Genomic DNA, 21,352 nt, shown 5'->3' on the forward strand with positions numbered 1-21,352 from the left:
GCAGATTTTGTGTAATGGGCGGCCATGAGAATTGTGTGAACAGACTATGCAGGTGCATTGCACAGTCTGAGTTAACTATACACATCTTAATGTGAAAGTGGCTGGGTTTGTGCTGGTACAACAGTGAGGAGTACTGTGTTTGGTAGAAATAGCTCACTGACCTAAAAACCTACTCAAGAGTTTGGCCAGTTGTTGTTTGTTTAGTAGGATTCAGGCTGAAATACTTGCATTTTCATTTCAGATAGCAAAGATACTATATTGTACTATAGCATCAGAAATAGTTCCCTTTATTATTTTATTAACATTTCCCAACCACTGTCAATGCAAATTTTAACTCGTGTAAAACACTTTTCCCCCTAATTTATTGCTTTAGATGAAAAATCCGCTACTGCTTCTTCCATGACTTGTATTTGACTGTTATTAGTCCTGCTGTGGGCACCATTTTGCTTATTGTTTAAAGATTTCTTCATTATTTAATTCCACCAACAATGGGTTTCAGAGGAAAAAAAAAATGGGATTTGTAGGTATAACACTTGGTTTCGCTTATATGGTCCTAGAGCAACACTTTACAAATTGCATGTTTCATGCTGACCACTCCATAGGTGGCCAGCTGTGCTCCCTGCGGAACAGACTGCTTTGGATTTCAGGTGCCTGCTGTGCCCTTCTGTGCAGCTGGGATCCTTTGGTCAGTGGTAACGGTTGCTCTCTGAAAGCAGAGAGTCATTCACTTAAGAGTTCACAGCTTCTAAAAGTCCCGTGAGCAACTCTGCTGGAAAGGGAAGCAAGCAGGTGAGCGGTGATGATCTGGTTTCTCTTGTCTTTCTAGCAAAGAGCAAGTACCAACTACACTGCTCTCAGTGTCACAGAATATCTTCCATTGAACTTAGCCTATCTTCTCCGCTTTCACTTTTTTCTTCCTTCTTTATATATATATATGTATGTATGTATGTATTGCTTTCCTTAGAATTGAACCTCAGGGAAAGGTCCCTAACTCTTCTCCTGTGGAGATTCCACCTGAGTAGCTGTGTGAGCCATGGAGAGGTGGTAAGCTTCCTCGCTGCTGCCGTGGTGTCCAGCAGTGTTGCTATACATGCAGTGAGCTTTCCTGGAGGGTGGGTGGTGTACCTTTATCTTTGTCATGGTGCTGACCAAATTTTCTTGAAGCTCAAAAATAAAAAGGTAGAGGAACTGTGCAACAACATGTTACATAAAATTGTGAGCAAGATGTTCCAGTTTGGGCTGGTTCCTGACCACATAAATAGAAGTGCACATAGGCAAGGCATAAGTTTCCCCCATCCTAGTCCCATTCTCAAATTTATTTAAATTTATTTATTTATAAAAACCTGAATAGCTTGAACATACTTCATGAAGCCTGATAGTACAGTTGTAGTTGCAATGGCTGTATCTATGCAGTGGAGTTGCAGTGTGTGTAACGTATGATCCCTCTACAGATCTTGTATGAGTCCTCGACTGTATGCAGCACTTTTTTTTTTTTCATGCCTCTGTTTTTTCTCACTTGTTGTTTGTTCCCCACCCATTACTTAGGAAGTAGGTCAAATAATGCCTTTATTAAAAGAAAGAATTGCTCTAAAATAAATTTCTATTCAGATGTATATCTTCCAAGCAGTCTTTAGAAAAGACTGCGTTTCTAGAAAATGTTTCCTGAGTCAATTAACTTGAAAGTTCAAGGTAAGGTTCATGCAGTTGAAAAAATTTAAAGGGTGTCTAAAAGGGAAGATGTATTTATTCATGCCACCTACTAGATTCCAAGAGGTATTGTTCTCATCACTATTCATGTTTTTGAAGGATAAAGGCTTTTCTAATACAATTGCTGTGCTAACTAGATTTCTGAAGAATAATTTTTGTAGGCTTTTGTTAATATGAGGAGTGCTCATTAAACTATTGAAAGGAGGTGACAATATAGTACTGGAATGCATATTTTGAGACGTTTCCTGAAAGTGAGGCAAAAATTTTCATAATTTCCTTACAGTGGTTTTTCATTTATGGTGGATTTCTTGGACTGTACAGTGTATTATGGATGTAGTGAAAATTGGCTATGATTGAAAATTTAGTTCTGACATTTCCACTTAATTGCATTTTAAAGCAAAAAATTCCCAGTATGCAAAATTCTTTATTCTGTAGAGACCTATAGAACTTTAAAAAAGTTAAATGAAGGCAATATGAAGAATATTCAGTTTACCTTTTTTCCCTCTAGCTCCAGTTATAGTCCCAGAAGATACAGCAAAATGTTAAAGCTGTAAAATAACATTAAAATGCCATTTAATGTGTCAAGGGAAATTTTGTTTATTTATTTTTTTTCTTAGATAAAAAGACTTGAATAGAAGCTTTTTCTTCTGTAGTGCTCACAGGTTTTCAAGTAGATGGAGATGGCTGTTACTAGCACCAGATTATACCAGATGCAGAGTTGCCTAGGGATGTGTGCTTTGTTTGCTGGAGACAGGTCTTATTGTCTTGCCTCCAGGCATTAGGTTGAGTCTGTTAGACTATATAAGTAGTGATTTTTATCCTGTGAGTTAGTGGAGTGTCACATGGTGCTATGTGACATTTTTAGGTAATGCATGAAGTAGGATTTTTAATTTATATTTTTTTTTTAAACTTGGATGCGTGGAAGTAGGTGACCTCTATTGAAGTTTTGCAAACCCCTTAAATATTTACCGCTGAAAGAAAAGAAGGATTGCAGATTTCAGAGACATGTTGCTAGGTTCCCTGCCTAAGAAATATATGAAATTAGCATTTCATCATAGTTCTTTCTCCACAGCAATATTATCAAGGAAGAGATGAGAGGATTTGCATTAATATTATACACCTTAGCTTGCAAGTAGAGGACCAATGAGGCTCTGAATGGTGAATGTTTGCAGATTTCCCGAAAGTTCCACTAAACCAAAATTGATTATTTTATTTGCTACATTTATATTAGATATGAGGTAATAGGTGTAATTAATTTTCCTGTTATTTCAACTTGACTGTGTATAGGATGTTTAATTTTTCCTTAGAAGTAGCTCATTTTAGTGCAGCAGCCAACATGAGGTGTTTGGCTAGATGGGCTGTGATCTCCCTTAATATTACAAATTGTGTGTTCTTGTGAGATTTCATTTGAGCTGTAATTTGTAAATAAATTTGTTTACATTATGAGTATAAAGTGAAACTTGTGAGTGGTGGAACTGTGTGTGGTACCAGTCTGGTTTGGGTGATTTTTTTTTTTTTTTTTCCTTTGTTAAATTTGCATTTGCTGGAGAACTCCAGATACTCAGCGTATCTGTGTATCCCTGTGCTTGTTGAACATCACTTTCTCTTGTGCATTCAGCTTGGAGACAGCTCAAGCAAGCTGAGAGCATAAAATTGTCTAAGCCATTGTATATTTTGGATAGGAGAATTTTTCTGGAAAATGTTATGACATGTCTTAGCCTGTTCCAATATAACAGTAAACACTTCATGAATCCATATATTGCTGGAGAAAATACGGATTTACAAGGTTCCAGTTTGACAGAAGTCTGCCAGGAGGTTGTGATACAGCATGTGACTGTGAAAGAGAGTTCTTAGAGCAACCCGTAATATGTCAGACCTAGCAGATCTGCTAAAATTATTCTGTGCTTCTCTTTACTGCTTTGCACATTATAATGCAGTAGTCATGTTGGGTTAATGTGTTAATGGATGATCTTCAAAGTTGAGTGAACACAAGCAGGTTTTGCATCTCACTGTTCTATATGCAGCCAATAGTTTTTTCAGGGCTTCCTGTAGTTTCAAGATTCAGTGATGGCTTGATGTTCAGTGCTGAATTCAAAGCGAGTCAAAATATTACTAACAAAATGAACAGTGTTAACCATTTAATTTTAGTGTTTTGGTTTGCTACTTGGTGTTAAGGTAGCATCAAAGCTAAGGAACTATGTAAGTTCATATCCAGACAAATGTTTCTCTGCCAAAGGCAAGCAGTTAAAGCTTGAAAATGCTCCATATGTTTTTAAGTGAACGTTTACTTAAACATTTTTAAGTAAATGCACATTTAAAAGTAAATAAGTGTCTTTAAGTAAACACCACCAGACTGATGTAACTGGTCATTTCTGACTGATACTACATAAATGCTGATGTTCTGAGCTAGCAGTTCCCATCTGCGTGGGCTGCCTCTTGCGTTCTGTGTAACCTTTCTTGAACTGACCTTGATGTCTCTGCCCTGTCCCATCTTTCTTGACCAGATACTCTGCTGTCATTGTGGCAAATAAAGGTTAACTGAGCTTGATCAGGGCTTTCAAGGTTGTACTTTTGTCCAAGACACATGATGGTGATGGCCTCTGTAGCTGTACATGCGTGCTGTGGCCCGATAGCTTCATTTGGTGTGTTGGTTGGTTTGGTTTCTGAGGTTCAAACATGTACGAGTTGCTTCTGATTTGGGAATGTTTTCATTCTGGTTGCTTTCATGTGTCACATGCACGGTGTAACTACTTCGAAGTTGAAAACAATGAATTTTGAAAATATTAATATACTGTCTGTTCTTCTTTAGGAAAGCCCAAGAAGGGAAGAAGAAGGTGGTTCTAGCAGGCTGCGTGCCGCAAGCCCAACCTCGTCAGGACTACCTAAAAGGCTTGAGTATTATAGGGGTATGTATCATGATCAGGCAGAAACCAAAGGTTTTCATAAGTGTTTTCAATGGGTCAGTGTAAATACGTAGTCTTCGTTCTTTTCACTTGCAAAAAGCAGCAGAGAGCTTGGGTACCCTCCGTAGTCTTCTTGCATTATACAGCACTTAAGCCTGCTTTCATCCAGGTGGCTTGGCTTGCTTGTGGGGCGAGGGCAGAAGGAAAGGGATACTGTTGGTGGAACGGAGTTCTGATGCCCTTTGTAGCCTGAAAATATCCAGGCTTCATCCAGGGTGATGAAGATATCCATTACCGTGTTCTTTAAAGTAATCACATTTGCTTTAAGACAAAGATGCCCTTTTGTTAAAGATCTGTGGAAGAAGTGTAAAAGACTGGTGTGTATGAATTACACAGACACAGCTTAGGCTTTAGTGGTGTGTTTGGTTGTTTGTTTGTTTTTTTTTTTTTAATTCACACTATTAAGCAGAATGGCAAATTAGTTTAACTTTGAGGCAGTCTGGAGAGTTAAATGAATTATTAAAGAGTTACCAAGCTTTACCTTGAAAAGAGAACCAAAGAGCTTTTGACTTCAGTTAGTAAAGTGCCTTCAGTATCCTTTGGGGATGAAGTACTACTATATAATTGAATCAACTTTGTAAAACCATGAAAATCCAGGATCAAAGCACAAGCTAATATTGGCACAAGCTGCCCAGGGGAGCGGCACTCACCATCCCTGGAGGTAGATGCGGTACTTAGGGACATCATTCAGTAATGGACTTGGCAGTGCTGGGTTAACAGTTGGACTCGATGGTCTTGCAGATCTTTTCCAACCTCAACGATTGCATGAAAGATTCTTCATTGTTCAGGCCTTTAGATAAAAACTGGATGAATTTGTAAAAGGCCTGTTTGAGCTGAAGCAGTGTCCTTGGATTCAGTGTGTGGGAGGTGCCATGAAGCTGTCCTGTATTCTGTTAAGTCAGAGCACGTGACTGTGCAGCATTGTTTCTACATTAAAGACATAAAGAGGCCAACGTGTTTCCACTGCAGTGTCATGAATTCAGGTTGAAACTAAGATTTTTATAGGAAAAACAACAACAAAAATGTTCCGCACTTCTCACTTTCATTAGAAGATCATACAAGATGCAGTTGTTCAAAGTACTTTAGAAGTAAAATAATAGTTCATTTTGGAATTAGGAAGAAAATGGCTTCATCAACTGGTTTATTTTAATTCTTTATAAAGATGGACTTTGTGCTGTTTGAATTTTTAACTAATTACTGGTGTCACTCAGAATGTTTTATCTCCCAGTTTTTTTTCCCAGATGCCATTCTCAGCTATGGTAATGCCTATAAATTAACTGAGTGCCCAGAAATGATATTCAGGGGCTGTAAAATGCCGCACTATTCTGTGTAAATGATATCGCATTGATAGTTACAGATTAATGGAAGAAACAGACTTTCTGTTCCACTCTGCAGTCTGACTTTACACAAATATATATGAAAGAGGACTGTGCTGCTCTGTCATCTCTAAGACTGGCAAATTAACTGCAACTTTGTGCAGCAGCACAGCAAACCCCCAAAATAATTAGTGAATGGATTTCCTCTTGGCTTGGAGGCAACATAGTTATGTGATCTGTAATTGGTTGTTACAGTGAATATAATGATATTTACACATCTGAAAAACAGAGGAAGAAAAGTGAGTGACTCACTATCCTTTGACCAAGACTGTAACTTGATGTTTCAGTTTTGCTGAATTTAACTTAGGAAACTTGGGGGACCTGAAGTTTGATTTTTATTATTTTTTAATCGTTTTTCTTTTTCCTTTAAAAAACAAACAAACAAACCCACACAAATCCAAACCTTTCCTATTTAGGTAATATGTAATTTCTGAAAATTAGCCTCTTCATCTTAGTTTTCATATTTAGAACCAGGGTTTAGTGAAATATATTTGTATTTGTATTTACAGAAAGATTTCAGTTTGGAGAGGAATTAGGCTGTTTATATAGTGTTCCCAAGTACTTTTGAATTGGAGCTGAAAATACTGAAATGTGATCTTCACAATAAGGACACAGTCTTCTAACTGTCATAGCTGGGGTAGAATTTACTGTGCTTTTAAGTAATAGATGCTTTAGCTCAGAACGGTCTTAAACTTTAGGCATAACTATTAACAGATGCAAGCAGATATTGTCCATGTTTTCAGTTTGTGTATTTAAGATTTTATTCTCATTTTAGAAAAAGTGTGTGTGAGGGGATGACTGTATTTAAAGGGTACGAGTTGTTAACTTACTATTGCAAAATAGTTTTGAAAGGCAGTTTTGACAGAATTGAGAAATAGACAAAGTTACGTTGGCAGTAGGATATTGATTTGGCTTTAACATTTTAAGCATTAGGAGTACAGTTTTGGAAATCTTGTTTTACCCTTAGGTTGGTCTTGTCCTCAACTTGGCTAAGAGATATAGTTGATTTATTGTTGCTTATGTAAGCTCTGCTATTTTCTTGTTCTCTCTCTCTTTTTTAAGAACAGTGTTGTCAGAGAATGTGGTTATTTACCAGCAATTATAACTCCTCTGGGGCAGGCAGAGTATGTCAGAGGGCTCCTTTACTCATCTTGTTATGATGGAGGTGGAAGTTGCAATGTAATTACCAGAGACATTCTAGTAACTCAGGACTTGTTTTGATCTGCACTTGAGAAATACAGGACTGAATGACCACTGTCCACTTGTTATTGCTTGAGTTGGGCAGGAGGGAAGGAAAGGCAACTTCATATCCCTGCTGCCATTTGTGATATTACTGAGCTTTGTGTCTCTTCAAATTCATTGCCACTTCTTAAGAATGCTGTGGGTTGGGGCATTGCCGTCGGCTCCATACAAGGCAAACTATGATGTAATGTGGCAAGGTAAAGGAGCTGTTTTCTGGAAGGGGGAAGCTCTAGGCAGTAATACACCTGCCAAGTGTGAAAAATACACAAAACACACAATGATTACATACGTTCACAGCCATTTACACTCAGGTGGCTTCCAAAGCTTGCTCCTTTTTGGAGTAGTGTACCCGCTTGAAAGTCAAGTGCACGTCTGGTATTGCAAAGAGAAATCAACCCTCGTAGTCAAAGGATGTCCCTCACTTTTCATTGAAAGTTACTACAAAGAAGGGTATGTGACTTTTCACTATGCTGGTTATTTATTTATTTATATGTATATATCTATATATCGGATTATAGGGGAAGGGAAGGGAGGGACAAGAAGGAATGAAAGATTTAGCAGAGTTTGTAATTATCTGTTGCATACAATGGCACGCAAACCCTTTGTTTCCAGTGCTAAGTTGAACCATTGGAATGGGATGAGATGTTTCTTTGACACTTGTCTGGAGTGTCAAGGCATGTTGCATGTTGCAACCCAACCCCTGACCAGTTTGCTGAGGTTTCATAGGTCTTGGGGTGCTTCACAAGCCCCGTGTATCTGTAGTTGAAACAGTCAGACTTACTGGACAAACTGAAAGCATGGAGCCTAATGCACGTATGTGTCCCCTTAAAAGCATATGATAGCTCAGCAGATGAGCAAATCTCTCCCCTTCCTGAATGAAATCATCAATTCTTCTTCCTTCTCCATCTTTCCCAATGTAACATGTACCATCAAAGACCTGTCATCTTCTGCTGTACCTCCATTTCCCAAGGGAAGGATTTCAGCCCATTCTTTCCTCTGCTATATATATCCGATGTCACCAAAGCTGTAATCCTGGCTCTGCTGCTGCGCTGTGGGTCAGGAGCAGCTCCTGTGCATGGCAGAGTCACTGCAGGCTCGTTGGCCAAGTTGAGCCTGAAGCCACCACTTCCAGGAGAAATGTATAACCATGACAGTCTCTCTGCAGGGGCTCCTTGCATTTCCCTGGCCTTCAACGAACCCTTTTCTGTGGCCGTCCTACTCTATAAGGCAAGCTTTAGATAATTTTTTTAATACCCAGTTTTAAACTGTGGAGTGTGATTAGTGGAAGTGCTGAACACTCCCAGTAGCAGCATGTAACACTGGGGGCACACCATGAAATAGATGGTTCGGTATAAAAAGTGCTGAGCATGCTACAGAAATATAAACACATAACTTCTATAATGGGTATAGAAATTTTAAATTTAATGCGCCTTAGTTCTCCATTTGTAAAACCCTCCAGTGAGCAGAGCTTGAGCAGTGCCATTGGGAAAGAAAATCAGTGTCACCTTACCAAGCTGCCAAATGCCTGTACGTCCCTGCTGCTTTGGTGTCCTGAATGAGGGTGATGTTTTGCATGATATTTCTGATGATCGGTTCGTACAAGTTTCAAGGATGTTTTCAAAACAGAGGTAATGATACTTCCTTACTTTGCAGTCTTTGCAAGGTCAGGCTGCATTAAAGATTGCAATCCTCTCTGCTGCCCTTAAACTGGAGCCTTGCATAAATACAAATATCCAATGTGTACTTCATGAATGACAAATTTGATAGAATTTTATTTGGAATGATTTGAATTAGCAGAACTTCTTGGAAAGCATGCTGAAAGCCTGGGAACAGGTGCACGCTGTTCTTCTGTAACTTGCAGCCAAGAATGATTTCATGCAAAATTCAAGCTCAGTCAGTACCACTCAGCTGGGCGGCTTTGGCTTCTGAATTGCCGCACTGATAATCAGACGTGACGCTTGAACCTGGGAAGTCAGGAAGAATTGCACTTAAGCACCTGCTTTTAAACTGAAAATTGGACATGCAAATAGTAACTATTCATTTCCACAGCAGTTGTGTCCTGCCCTATGAATCAAACTGTGCACGAATTAATTTAGATAGGAATTATACTTCAGCTGTGGCAGTGTTTAGCAATGAAAATCAGTTGTTTACGTGCTTTTCTGGGGTAGCCTCCTTCCCTTCAAAGTTTGTTTGAAGCCTGCTTTCAGAATACCTTCCTAAGCTGGAATATTGCCCATTACGATGGTCAGCAGAGGTTTTAAACACAGATGTTATCCCTCTGAAGCCAGAGTGGCTGGTCACATGCCTTTTGAAGTGATCTACTGAGGCCTGGATTTATGCTGCCTAAGTGCTGTAATCTGAGACTCTGTTTTGCTCAGCTCCCTTTGTGGTCGATGAAGATAATGATCTGTAAAATAATTTAGATTTTTTTAGAAGATGTGAAGTGACTTTTGAAGCCACGTATTCCCTTTTACTGGCTTTAGACAGAGCGTAAGGCTGAGCAGGCTTTTAACATCCAACATCTGATAGTGTTACCTAAACAAGGTAAGGTGAAACTGAGAGTTGGAGGAGTTAAAATCTTCAGGATTACAAACAGTGCATGTAGTTACCTAAGATTTTATTTATGTAGTAACTTTCACACAAGATTTTCATTCACATTGATTTGTTTCTTATCGATGTGAATGAAAATCAAAGATGGGTAGGCTTTTTCCTAGATGACAAAAAAAAAAGAAAAAAAAAAAAGATTGTTTTACTTCAAGTAGTTATGTATGCTCGCTTTCAGGGTGTCCATAAGCAGCTGGGTGCTGGTGGTGTTTGTTTCAGCAGTAGCCTCGTGCTGTGCAGTCGGGCTGCTGCCCCTGCCTAGATTGTGGGTACCCTGTCCTCAGTTTCCCTCAAGCATCAGCTAAGGTGTTTGGGGGGCTTTTTAAAATTTGTTTTGTTTTGCAGTGTTTTTTCAGTACACATTTGTAGCCTTCACTTTTTCTGGTCTTCATCCCTCCTTCACTGGCTTCAATATTTTTTTTTCTCCATGTCACTTTCTGGTCCTGGATGTGCTTACATGTTGCCTTAGTGAAATTTCCCGCCTGGGAAACTCAGTCGCTGTGCCAAGGGAAGGGCAGCGTGGGAGGCTCCGGGAGGAATTTCTTGAGAGAGTTGTCACTGTCCTGTCAACATCAGAAAAGCTTTAACCTTCAGACCTTCTGCGGTGGAAAGACATTTCCTTCCTCGCTGAAAGGAAGCAGGCTGTGGGGAGCACTGAGCTTGCTGTGGGGGGGTCCCTGAAAGGCTGGTTGGGAGGGGACCTGCTGCCGTTTTTAACCAGCAGTGGCAACTCTGAGATCTGAGACTCATCAGAGGGTGAAACCACAAACTTCTTGGCCAGAAGGCAGTCACTGGTGGCAAGCATCAGGGATCTCACGCTTTGTCTCTGGTTTGTTTTTATTCGTTGCTGATTCTACCAGGTTAATCCCAGTCCCGCAGCAGAAGCAGCAGTCGTCAGCCAGGTGATGTGCATCCCTTGTGACCACTCACAAGAAATGTCATGTCAGATGCAGAAATCATTCTGTGATCTTACGATTTGGAGACAACAAAGAGCGTGGTGTATTCTACACTCACACATGTTGAGGTTTCGCTGTACTAAGAATCACAAGATAATTTGAGGGAAACTGCTGATTTGAGTGTGGAGATGCTTCCCACTTCCTACAATGATGGTTCATCACCTGGTAGGCACTTTCTTCTGAGATGGAGAAAGTTCAAGTCACAATACAAGGAGGTATTTTCTGAAGGAACTGAAATGCTTGTGTTGTAGGATTCAGTCTGGGATAGCCATTATCTGACAGTCAGGGGCATAACTCCAGAAGACACAAGCACGGTGGCAGTTGGCAAAGGGCAGTGTGCCTCTGGTGAAAATATGCTTCCTGCAGCTGACTTCGTCTGAAATTATCTCTGGGCTGTATTAAGAGGAGAGAAAAGAAATGCTTTTTCTTCTATCTTATAGACTGCCAGGAAGCCTTATGCATTGCCACCTTTTTTGCAAGACATAGCTGGGCCAGATCATTCCTCTGCTTCTGCAGTGGTGCAGCTTGGACCAAACAGCTTTTCTGTGGTGCCTTAGATGCCCATGCAGAGGATTCCATGAAAAGGCAGCCTGTGTCCTTGTGGTGGGTTGACCTTGGCTGGGCGCCAGGTGCCCACCAAGCTGCTCTATCACTCCTCTCCTTAGCAGAATGAGGTGGGGATTAAATAAGCTGAAAAAAAAACCCTTGTTGTGGGTCAAGGTAAAGGCATTTTAGTGAAGCAATAGAAAATTCATGTGTGTAGAAGAGAAGGAAAACTCCTCCTTCCCATCAGTAGGCAATGTGCAGTCACTTCCCAGGAAGCAGAGCTTCACGATGTGTAGCGGTTGCTCTAAAAGGCAAAACAACGTAAATGATGAACACTCCCTCTTCCTCCTTGCTCTGAGCTTTTGTATTTGAGAAGTCATATGGTACAGAATGACTCTTTGGCCACTCTGGGTCAGCTGTCCTGGCTGTGTCCCCCACCCCTCGGTGAGGGGGGCTGGAGCCAGCCCTGAGGCCGTGCGAGCGCTGCCCGGCAGGAGCCAAAGCGCTGCGGTGCTGCCACTGCCTCCCCTGCGACTGGTACCAGCACAGCGCTGCTGGGGGCTCCGCCAGCCCCCGTACAGTCCTCCAGAAAATACTGGATGTTCATGAAGTGCTTGTTTTCACAACCACCCTCTTATTTTCTTGTCATGGCTGCCACCACCGAGAGAAGCATGGGCTTCTCTCAGAAAAAGACCGTTAAGCCATTGGATATCTTCACTAAAAAGAGTGGTTTGTTTTTATGAAGTGTAGCACTTTTCACCTGGCTTTGGTTGTAAGTGGCATCTAAAGACCATCTCTCCTGTTTTGTGTTGGTCCTGTCACTTCAGAAATAGATTGGTCCAAATACCTTCACCTGCAAAATGCTTCTCTCTGGATTTCGGTGGATGCATTAAACTGGAAGTATATCTCTTTCACTGTAAATCTCGTGTGAGGTTTTGTCCTCCCAGATGACAATGCAGGGTCTTTGCAGAAGTCTTTGTGCTTCCCTGAAGGGAAAGTCAGAAAGTTTCTCTTACTTCCACAATAGGTTCACGAATGTACTTTTCTGGGTAGCTTTCTTTGGTCTGAGGCTCACTGGCTCCTACGAAGTACAAAGTCTCAGGGTAAATGTGCAACCTCTCACTTAACTGCCCGTTAAGAGTTTATAGGAGCTCTCCTAGAGGTTTTGTTTTTTCTAGTCCACCTCCTGCAAAACGGTTTTGGGACATTGGTACTGGTTCTGAGACAATGTGGGTCATGCTTGAGAGCTTGGAAGAATTTGCGTGACTATCCTCAACACGGCTGTCTGCCTGCCCTTGCAGAGCGCCTGGGGTGACACCGCAGACGGAGCGCGTTATGAAGATGTCTGGGCTGTTTGCACCTAGCAGCCATCTGTTGGATGTGATTGTGACAGTAGAAAGGCAGCTGGGGGACTCTCTCTGGTGACAAATGGACCATGCGTACATTTCCGTATAATTACTGGTGCTTACCTGGGGAGCTCAGGGCTTCTGACCCTCAGTGGAGTGCTGGGGTGTCCTGGGAGACGCGTGGTTTGAAATGCAGCTGGCTCACATGTGTGTTCAGGAGTGACCTGAAGCTTCAGCCCCAGCATGGATTGCTGAGCTGTACTCCCACCAGGAGGGCTCAGAGATCTTTCTTGGTATTTGTTTCAACTCACACTTCATGCTTTGATAAACTCCCTTCTTTTTCCTTGCTTTTTGACCAGCCAGTTTTCTGCTTGGGCTGCTCCTCCATCCCATGGGACTTGTGGGTGCTCTTGTCCTATATCCATCTCAGCCCTGATTTGTGTTGGGTAGGTTTTGGGGTTGGTTTTGTTTTGTGGTGCTTTTTTTTTTGTTGTTATTTGTTGGGTTTTTTGTGTGTGTGTGTAGTCCTGTTCAGCTGCCTGCTCGAGTCTGCCGTTTAGCTTTTGTCCTGTTTGAGTCCTAAAGGAGAACCATTTGTAAAGGACAAAAAGTCCCTTGTGTACGTGCCCTGTGGAGCCAAGTACGGTGCACTAACTACATCCAGCAGTAGCATACCCGCTGTCAGTCCTGAAGGTTTGGGTTACTGCGACTCATTGCACAGAAACGGTGAGGAATGGTGTCTTTGCCCTTCATACACCACTAAGAAATTTTGTCTGCTTCATGGGCTTCCTCATGCCTGATGGAGACATTGCTTCTCTGCTCAAGAAGGCTTACAGATGCCTTTGATGCCACTCCAGAAAAGAATTATCCGTAAGGTTAGTGAGATGTGGGTGAAGGAATCCTGCAGGCCTTTGTTTACCCAAGAAAATTATATTACCTTGTCTTTGTGAATTTTTTTCATTTTTCTTCCCCCCCCCCCCCCTTTTTTTTTTCAAACAAGAATCCATCATACTCTTCCCTCTTCTCAGTCCAGATTCACCTCAGTTTTACTAAAGTACTTTCATTTTCATACATGCAGATTGGAAGCATTCCATATTTTCTTCTTGAGCACTTGGGTCTTTAGCCAAACAATTTCCAATGATTTAAAATGAAAAATACTTAATGTGGGAAATAACACATAAGGCAGGATAAATATCCACCTAGTCACAGATCTCATTATCACTCAGACTTATAATTTTAATTACTTACATGAACTGTCTTCTTGACAGACATATTCAGGATAATTTAATTTATCCAATAAAATGAAAATACAATATGCTGTGGGTTTTTTTTTTTTCCTCTATCTTTGTTTAACAGGGGATTTGGAACTATGCAAAAATTCCCCAGATGTACAGCATGGAAAGTAATCAAGGGTGGCTCAGGTTAAGAACCAACCAGATTTCACTTCTTTTAAGATGCTTATGAACTTCCAACAGTTTAGTATTGAGATATGTAGCAATAATTTAGGCAGTGTATTTGGTACAGACTGTGTTCTCTGTCTATATAAATGTGTACACTTCTGTTTTCAAGTTGCATTTTAAAATTTATTTTCCAAAAATAACAAAGTCTATGTGGAAGTATCTTAGGTCATTTTTTTTTAATTATATCTGAAAAGGATATGTAATACAAGTATGTAAAAATGCATGTGTTCACATAGCTGCCTATGTGTGTTTTCTTTACAAGTAGATTGCTAAATATTGATATATGTCTATTATATGAATGCTTATAATCAAGAAAAGGCTTTAAATATATATCTTTTAATAAGATTATTAAAATGCTAATATTAGCAATACTTTAAATAACTTAATTTTTGGGATTCATAACTAATATACTGTATTCAGAAACCTGAAGTGGCAGCGATTTGTGTTGTGAAAAGGCTGTAATTTAAAAGGTTTAGGGAAAAAATCCAAATAATAAAAAATAGATTTACAGGAACTTGATTCAACACCCAGACAAGGAAAGGAACAGACTTCTACTGACTTGACTTGGGAACTCTAGATCAGACACCAACTACAGATGAGCTTATTTATTTAATTTTTTTTTAGCTGCTATTAGACCGATTGGAAAATGAATGTGAAATAGAGATGGTTGTGCAGACATGTGTTTACAGGAAATTGCAAACTCGGTGGTTTAAGGGCACAGAACTTTAATGGCTTTGATGCAAGCAATCCAAGTTCCAGGCTTCTTGTTGCAGACCAGCTTCTGCTTTTGAAGCCTGTGCAACTTGTGCTTTTCTGCTTTGTTTATGAAATAAACTGGAGAAGAAACTGCAAAGAAATGACTGCAAAATTCCTACTCAATCTACTTCATATAACGTACAGCTTGGAGAAGCAGTGTTTAAAAAGGAATGTTGTGAGAAAGTTATCATCTAATTTAAATGTGCAAAGTAGGCTTTCCTGCGTTGTGTGTAAACATCTATGCACATATATAGTAGACATTACAAAGAGTAGGCAGTTTGGATGAAAGTTGTAGGAAGAATCTCAAATTCAAGAATTTGTGAGAGTTTTAATTTTGCAGTGTTCATGCTGATTCCTTCTACTTAATACAGCAAAATCTGTAGTATATTGACCATTAACTTTAAATAAAAAAATAATGTATCTCATAAGAAAGAATTCAAGTATTTATCATGTTATGGGTCAATTTGGCTAAGTGTAACACTAAAAAATAAATTAATTGTCTTTGCTGGAGAAGCATTGTCATGGTCATTAAATATTATTGTGTCTTGTAAAAAGCATTGGGGCTTTTATTTCCATTTCCGAATGCTGCCTGCAGTAAGCCCAGGATGTCTTGTTCCCTTAAACTTGACCACAGTGTTTTTAATTTCTTCGCATATTCCAGTGTCTTTCCCCTGTAATAATGCCTTAATTTTCTCCCCTATAATCTGCCCTCACAATATCCTCAGCTTGTTATGTTCTCTACTGTCTACTATTTTGGTGCTGAGGCTGGGGAGATGCATTTTTAGGCTGAGGGGCTGTTGGAGCCACCCAGGTGCTGACTGCCGGGGTGCCCACTGCCTTTCACACACCATGAACTGCAGTTAAAGCCTGAACGCTTTTAGAGCATCCCTTTTTTCTAGCCATTTGGTGGTTTTTGCCAACTTTTGCAAACTTACAGAAACTTTCTATTTTTAAGGACAAAATTTGTCTCATTTAAAAAAATGATTTTAAATTTTATTTATTTTTATATATCTTTATATATAATAAAACTAATTTAGGTGGGAAGTTTTAAAGTTACTTTTGGCAGATGAACCAAGATACACAGAAAAAACCTCTAAAAACAAAGCCCCAAATTCTTTAGTCCCCCTTAATCCAGAAGAACACACTTTTGTAAGAAGAGTTTATATAAAGTATGTCCACTTGTTGACTACTTAGATATTGACCTTCTGACTTTTTTTAGGTTCAGCAGATAGATCGTGTAGTAGAAGTTGTGGAGGAAACTATTAAAGGTAAGCATCACGCTTGAAATAATTGCAGTTAGTCTGAAAGACGTAAGCATCAGCTAGCAGAGGTGCTGCTCTTGTGTTCTTCATCAGCCTAACGCTTGCTTTACTCTCAAGCTAAATGTTTGGGCAGTGCTATACTTTGCTGTGTATGCTTGGTGTAAGTGGTGATTTCAGAGATTTTTTCTGGCAGGAGCTTAGTGGCCTGTTGGATTCATGAATAAATGATCCAGGGGAGACTTCAAGAAACCGTTTAAGTTGCAGCAGTGTAGGTGGGTGTAGAGTATGAAAGGGTCTGCGGTATCCTAATTCAGCACTATATCTCCTACTTTCCTATGTTTAGTCCTCTCGTGTTTTCTTCTTTTCAGATGTTTTGGCTCACTTCCCTGAGCTTTCCTCAGCAGGACAGATAAATTATCTGCTGGTTTAATGCTCTTTTGTAACTGTGTTCCTTGTTCTCTCTGGCTCTGTTCATGTGTGTGTACACTCAGTACTTTGCAGTGAAGGGGGGAAAAGACAGTATTGTTTCTGTAGCCTGGCTAGTAAACATTTGCTATTAAATAAATATATTTGTCTGGGTCTTTCTGGGTTACCTAAGTTTGTCTCCATTACTTATCAGGCCATAAAAATTACTGTTCCATGAAGCTTTAAATTACAAGGTTTAGTTTAATCGCCTGTACTTTCAATATAAACAAGTGTCTAGTCCACAAGAGGTTGCTTGTAAGAGTATGATGTTTTTGAAGTACAGCATGAAAATGTAGAAACAGTGCAAAATTTTGAAAGAAATAAGAAGCTTGTCAAAAAAATGTTTAATGGGATGCAAGGCTTCTAGAGTTTATGGTTTGAAGGCCTTAAGATTTCATGTTGCTTTGAATGCTTTAAAAAATGAAACCTGTACTTTTATGTACTCCCAACCAAAACTTTTCAGTTTGTCCTTACCTTATGGCATCTGGTATTTTTGGGGGGTACCTGCTGTACCATATAAACGAACAAGAGATATATTCAGTGTATTCATATTTGTTATTAAATAAGCCAAACTGTTTTCACAGAGGCATCAGGGTGGTTATGACAATCTGCTGAAAATGGGGATGCTTCATGACTCTTACAACAGCACAGTATTTCAGATCCCAATCTGGTTTTCTGAATTTTATGTATTCTTAAGGGAGTAAGATAATGACCTGGGTCAGCATGCCCTCCCTTTTACAGATATGTGCTTTGTAATATTTATAGTGACTCAAGACATCGCTGCTTTTTTCAAAAACATAGTTACTCAGGTTATTGTGACTGAATGTTATATCTAGAAAGAAGACAATCTAGTAGCAGTGGTTAAAATCATGCTTTTCATTGAATTAATTTTAAGATTACGTATTACATATTGATACAATTCTGGAAAATAATGTTCATAAGCATGTTAAGGAATATTTAAACTGTAAAAAAACATGAACGCGGGGGAAGATTTTGGTTCCTTTCTAGCTTACTAGAAGTGATTTGGATAAAAAGGAGTGAGTAGGCTGATGAATTCTGTACATAGTGCCTGTACATTCCTTCAGGAGTTTCTCAAAAGGTAATGGAACACAGGATTTCTAAAGTTTTATTGGAAAAAAATGAACAAAAATGGCTCCCCAGTGCAAGAGAGACATGGGCATGCTGGAGAGAGTCCATCAAAGGGCCACAAAGGTGGTTAAGAGATCAAGACTGGAACATCTCTCCTTGTAGGAGAGCCTGAGAGAGCTGGGGCTGTTCAGCCTTGAGAAGAGAAGGCTCAGGGGGAATTCACATCAATTTATCTAAATACCCGAAGGGAGGGTGTCAAGAGGACAGAGCCAGGCTCTTCTCAGTGGTGCCCAGTGACAGGACCAGAGGCAGTGGGCACAAACTGAGACACAGGAGATTTCTTTTGAACATCAGGAAACATTTTTTCACTGTGACAGTGACTGAGCACTGGCACAGGTTGCCCAGAGAGGTGGTAGAGTCTTGATCCCTGGCTGTATTGAAAAACTGTCTGGACATGGTCCTGGGTATCTGGCTCTAGGTGGCTCTGCTTGAGCAAGGGGTTTGAACTACATGGCCTCCAGAGGTCCCTGCCAACCATAACCCTTCTGTGAAAATAGAATTTCAATTGGAAGGAGGATTAACAAATTGACAGGGGTCATAGCATATGATAATGACTTGCTTTTGGAAAAGCCGACCATAAAAATAGGAGTTTTTACTTATATTTCTTTCATTTAAAATTGTTTAAAGATCATGCATTCATTTATATAGTTGGAAGTCATTTTCCGCTAATGGAGAAGAACGTGAAGCCCTTTTTCGCTGTGTTTTATGAGAGTCTAACCATGAACTTCTGTTATCTAAGTGAAGTGAAACACTGTAGATAACATAGTAAGAATACTTTATTCTAAGAATAAATAAGAACGTTTTATACTGTCAAATAGATGCATGGTAGAAGCTTAAATTCGTGTATGTAAAACCAAATGAAATGTAGCCCTCTCTCTTCTTAAGTCTACATCAGTAGTAGAACTGAAGTAGATTTCTTCAGTAGTTTCTGAAGCCACAAATGGGTTCAGGAGACAGAGATGGGGTGGGACAGGAGGTGAAATACCAATTCTGAATTCAAAACAAGCTTATGTTAGTAAGTTTTAAGTTGGATATTGGTCATAGTTGTATGACACAACTTTCTTCACCTCGTTTGTTTTTTGTTGTTGTTGTGGTTTTTTTTTTTTAAAGAAAATCAAAAGGTTGCATAGATGGTATGCTCTTGTAGTGTAGCTATCTATATATTGAAAGTTTAAAAAATACTGTATATTGAAAGTTTTTAAAAATGTTTCCACTGAATATTTAAATCGAGTAAGTTTAAACTGCATACCATCTGCTGTCTACAGGGTTCCTGTCTCTGTAGATTGGTCAAACTAACAGAGTTGACCTGGAATCTGGACAGAAAATCCGGGTGGTTGTCCAAGTTGCCAATTCTAAGTCTAAAAGTCTAGCTTTCCATGGGTTCCCCTTTCTTAAGGGGTACCTTAAATTTTTCTTGGATGCTTGGATTTTGTAGTGCACAGTTTACAAAAAGGCAAACTTTGTAAAAAGCTTCTCCCTCACTTTGTTTTTTTTTCCTAATAGTCTTTCCAGTTTTCCAAGAAAATGGCTCCCCTGTTGGATTTGGTTGAAAGCCTACTGTACTCCCAAAGAATACTATTTCTTTGGAATTATTTAGAACTCTTTCTATGAAATATGAAGGGGTTTCTTGTAGCTTTATTTCTCAGGCTTAAGGGCTCTGTCAGGAAACCCTCTTCAGAATAGTGCCATTCTGCTGATTCTAGAGGGATTTAAGAAGTATATCTTTATGGTGGACTGTACGTCATCCGTCTGAAAACAACGTAATTGCCAGTTCCCCACTCTCCGTTGAGATAATTCTCATGAACGGTTTTAATGTGACTTTATCCTTTTATCCTTCTTCATCATTAAGTGGAAGAGAAGGATGTTTATGTTTATTATTGCACTAACAGCCCAAAGAGAATTTTTAAAGGACCCCGTGATTTCTCATTTTTATATCACCTTGACTTTCATCATGGGTCTTACAGAATTTTGAAATTTCCTAATTATCATAGAATCGTTTAAGTTGGAAAAGACCATTGAAATCACAAAGTCCAACCATTAACCCAGGACTGCCAAGCCCACTGCTAAATCCTGTTCCTAAACACCGCATCTACATGGTTTTTAAACACCTCTAGGGACGGTGATTCCACCACCTCCATTATCAGGTAAATTATCAGTTAAAATGTCATTTCCAGAAGTGATCTTTAATATGTGCAATATTTGTATGCATGTCATATCTGATTAATATTTATACTGTGTCCCAAGATGTATTTTAACTAGAGGCATCTTCAGGTACTTTTACTATGATACTGTCATTTATAATCTGAAACCTCTAGACTGCCTGCTAGGAGCTAGACAAGTTAATTTGATCTCAGCCTCAGAATGAGGTTTCTCAAAGTGACAACCACAATCACGTAGCCAGAATGTGTCAGTCTTCCCGATACACACAAACAGTTTCATCATGGAAGGGTCTGATTTAACAGTTTACTAAACCTTGCTTCATCTGCCTGTTACCCAAAAGCCTGGCTTACAGCAGTTTTTACATCTTTGGGGCACATTTCCACTCATGTGCTTAGTTTCCCAGTAATGTGTTACAATGATGCACATTGTTAGGAGAGCATTGCTGAGGTGTTGCAGTGTCTGTGAGCTAGGAGAAAACAGCATTATAACTGATGTACGTGCCATCATTAAGTAAAACTCCTGTACAGAATTTAAAAGCTGTTTGGGCTGATCGGTCTCTATGGCATGCCCCAATAAGATAAAGATTTGTCTTTGATGGGAATGACAGAATGGCTTTATGGTGGTTGCTCAAGTCAGCATTTTATGGACCACTTCAAAAGCCATCTTTAAAAAACCCATAGAGCGTGTATATAGACTTGAATGTAAACAGTTTACAGTAGGCAAGATAATTGTAACTTAAAGGAGAGATGTTAACTGCTTAATGCAGAAGTTCTTTTCTTGATTCTGAATTCAGGTTTTCAGGGATCTTTCCCCCCTTTCTAGACATGCTATCTCTCAAATCTCACGCTACTAAAGCTCTGGGGGGGTGAGTGGTGGGGAACCAGAGTCTTTGTGTATAGTCTGCGTTTAGCTTAGGCGTCAGGGAGATGGGGGGCAGAGGCTGAATTGAGTTTAGTCCATATTGTGTCTGTACAACACTTTCACAAAACATAGTTTCACAATGGGTCATTAGACTTGATTATAAAAAACAACCAAAGGAAATTACTTCAGGGCTGAGCCTTTTATACTTCACATAACCTTTCTTGATTTCAGTCACGTTGACCTGTCTGGTGAAGTTGCCCATCTATTTATTCCCAGCTTAAACATTAACCAATATTTACTAAACTGTTTAAATTGTCCTAGTGTGATTAGTAATTATGGATTGCTGATAGGGGCAGTGTCAGTCTGTGTGAAAAGGAGCAGATAAATGGTACCTATATTGTATATAGGCTGAAGTGTGGAATTTATACTGGATTGCCTACTTTAGAGTGTGTATGTATATATGTATGTATATGAATGCCAGCATGCTGATTTCCCTATG

The 21,352-nt window shown here is 39.6% G+C and overlaps 1 protein-coding gene across 1 annotated transcript in view; it reads left to right on the forward strand.

Moving 5' to 3' along the window:
* CDKAL1 (CDK5 regulatory subunit associated protein 1 like 1) overlaps nucleotides 1-21,352 on the forward strand; it is a 426,979-nt gene that overhangs the window by 129,419 nt on the left and 276,208 nt on the right. The window contains exons 6-7 of the mRNA XM_055800231.1: nucleotides 4,517-4,613; nucleotides 16,176-16,224. Of these exons, the coding sequence (XP_055656206.1) occupies nucleotides 4,517-4,613; nucleotides 16,176-16,224 (146 nt within the window). The remainder of the gene's footprint in view (nucleotides 1-4,516; nucleotides 4,614-16,175; nucleotides 16,225-21,352) is intronic.

This window comes from Falco peregrinus, chromosome 3 (genome assembly GCF_023634155.1).
Source record: "Falco peregrinus isolate bFalPer1 chromosome 3, bFalPer1.pri, whole genome shotgun sequence".
Taxonomy (NCBI): Eukaryota; Metazoa; Chordata; class Aves; order Falconiformes; family Falconidae; genus Falco; species Falco peregrinus.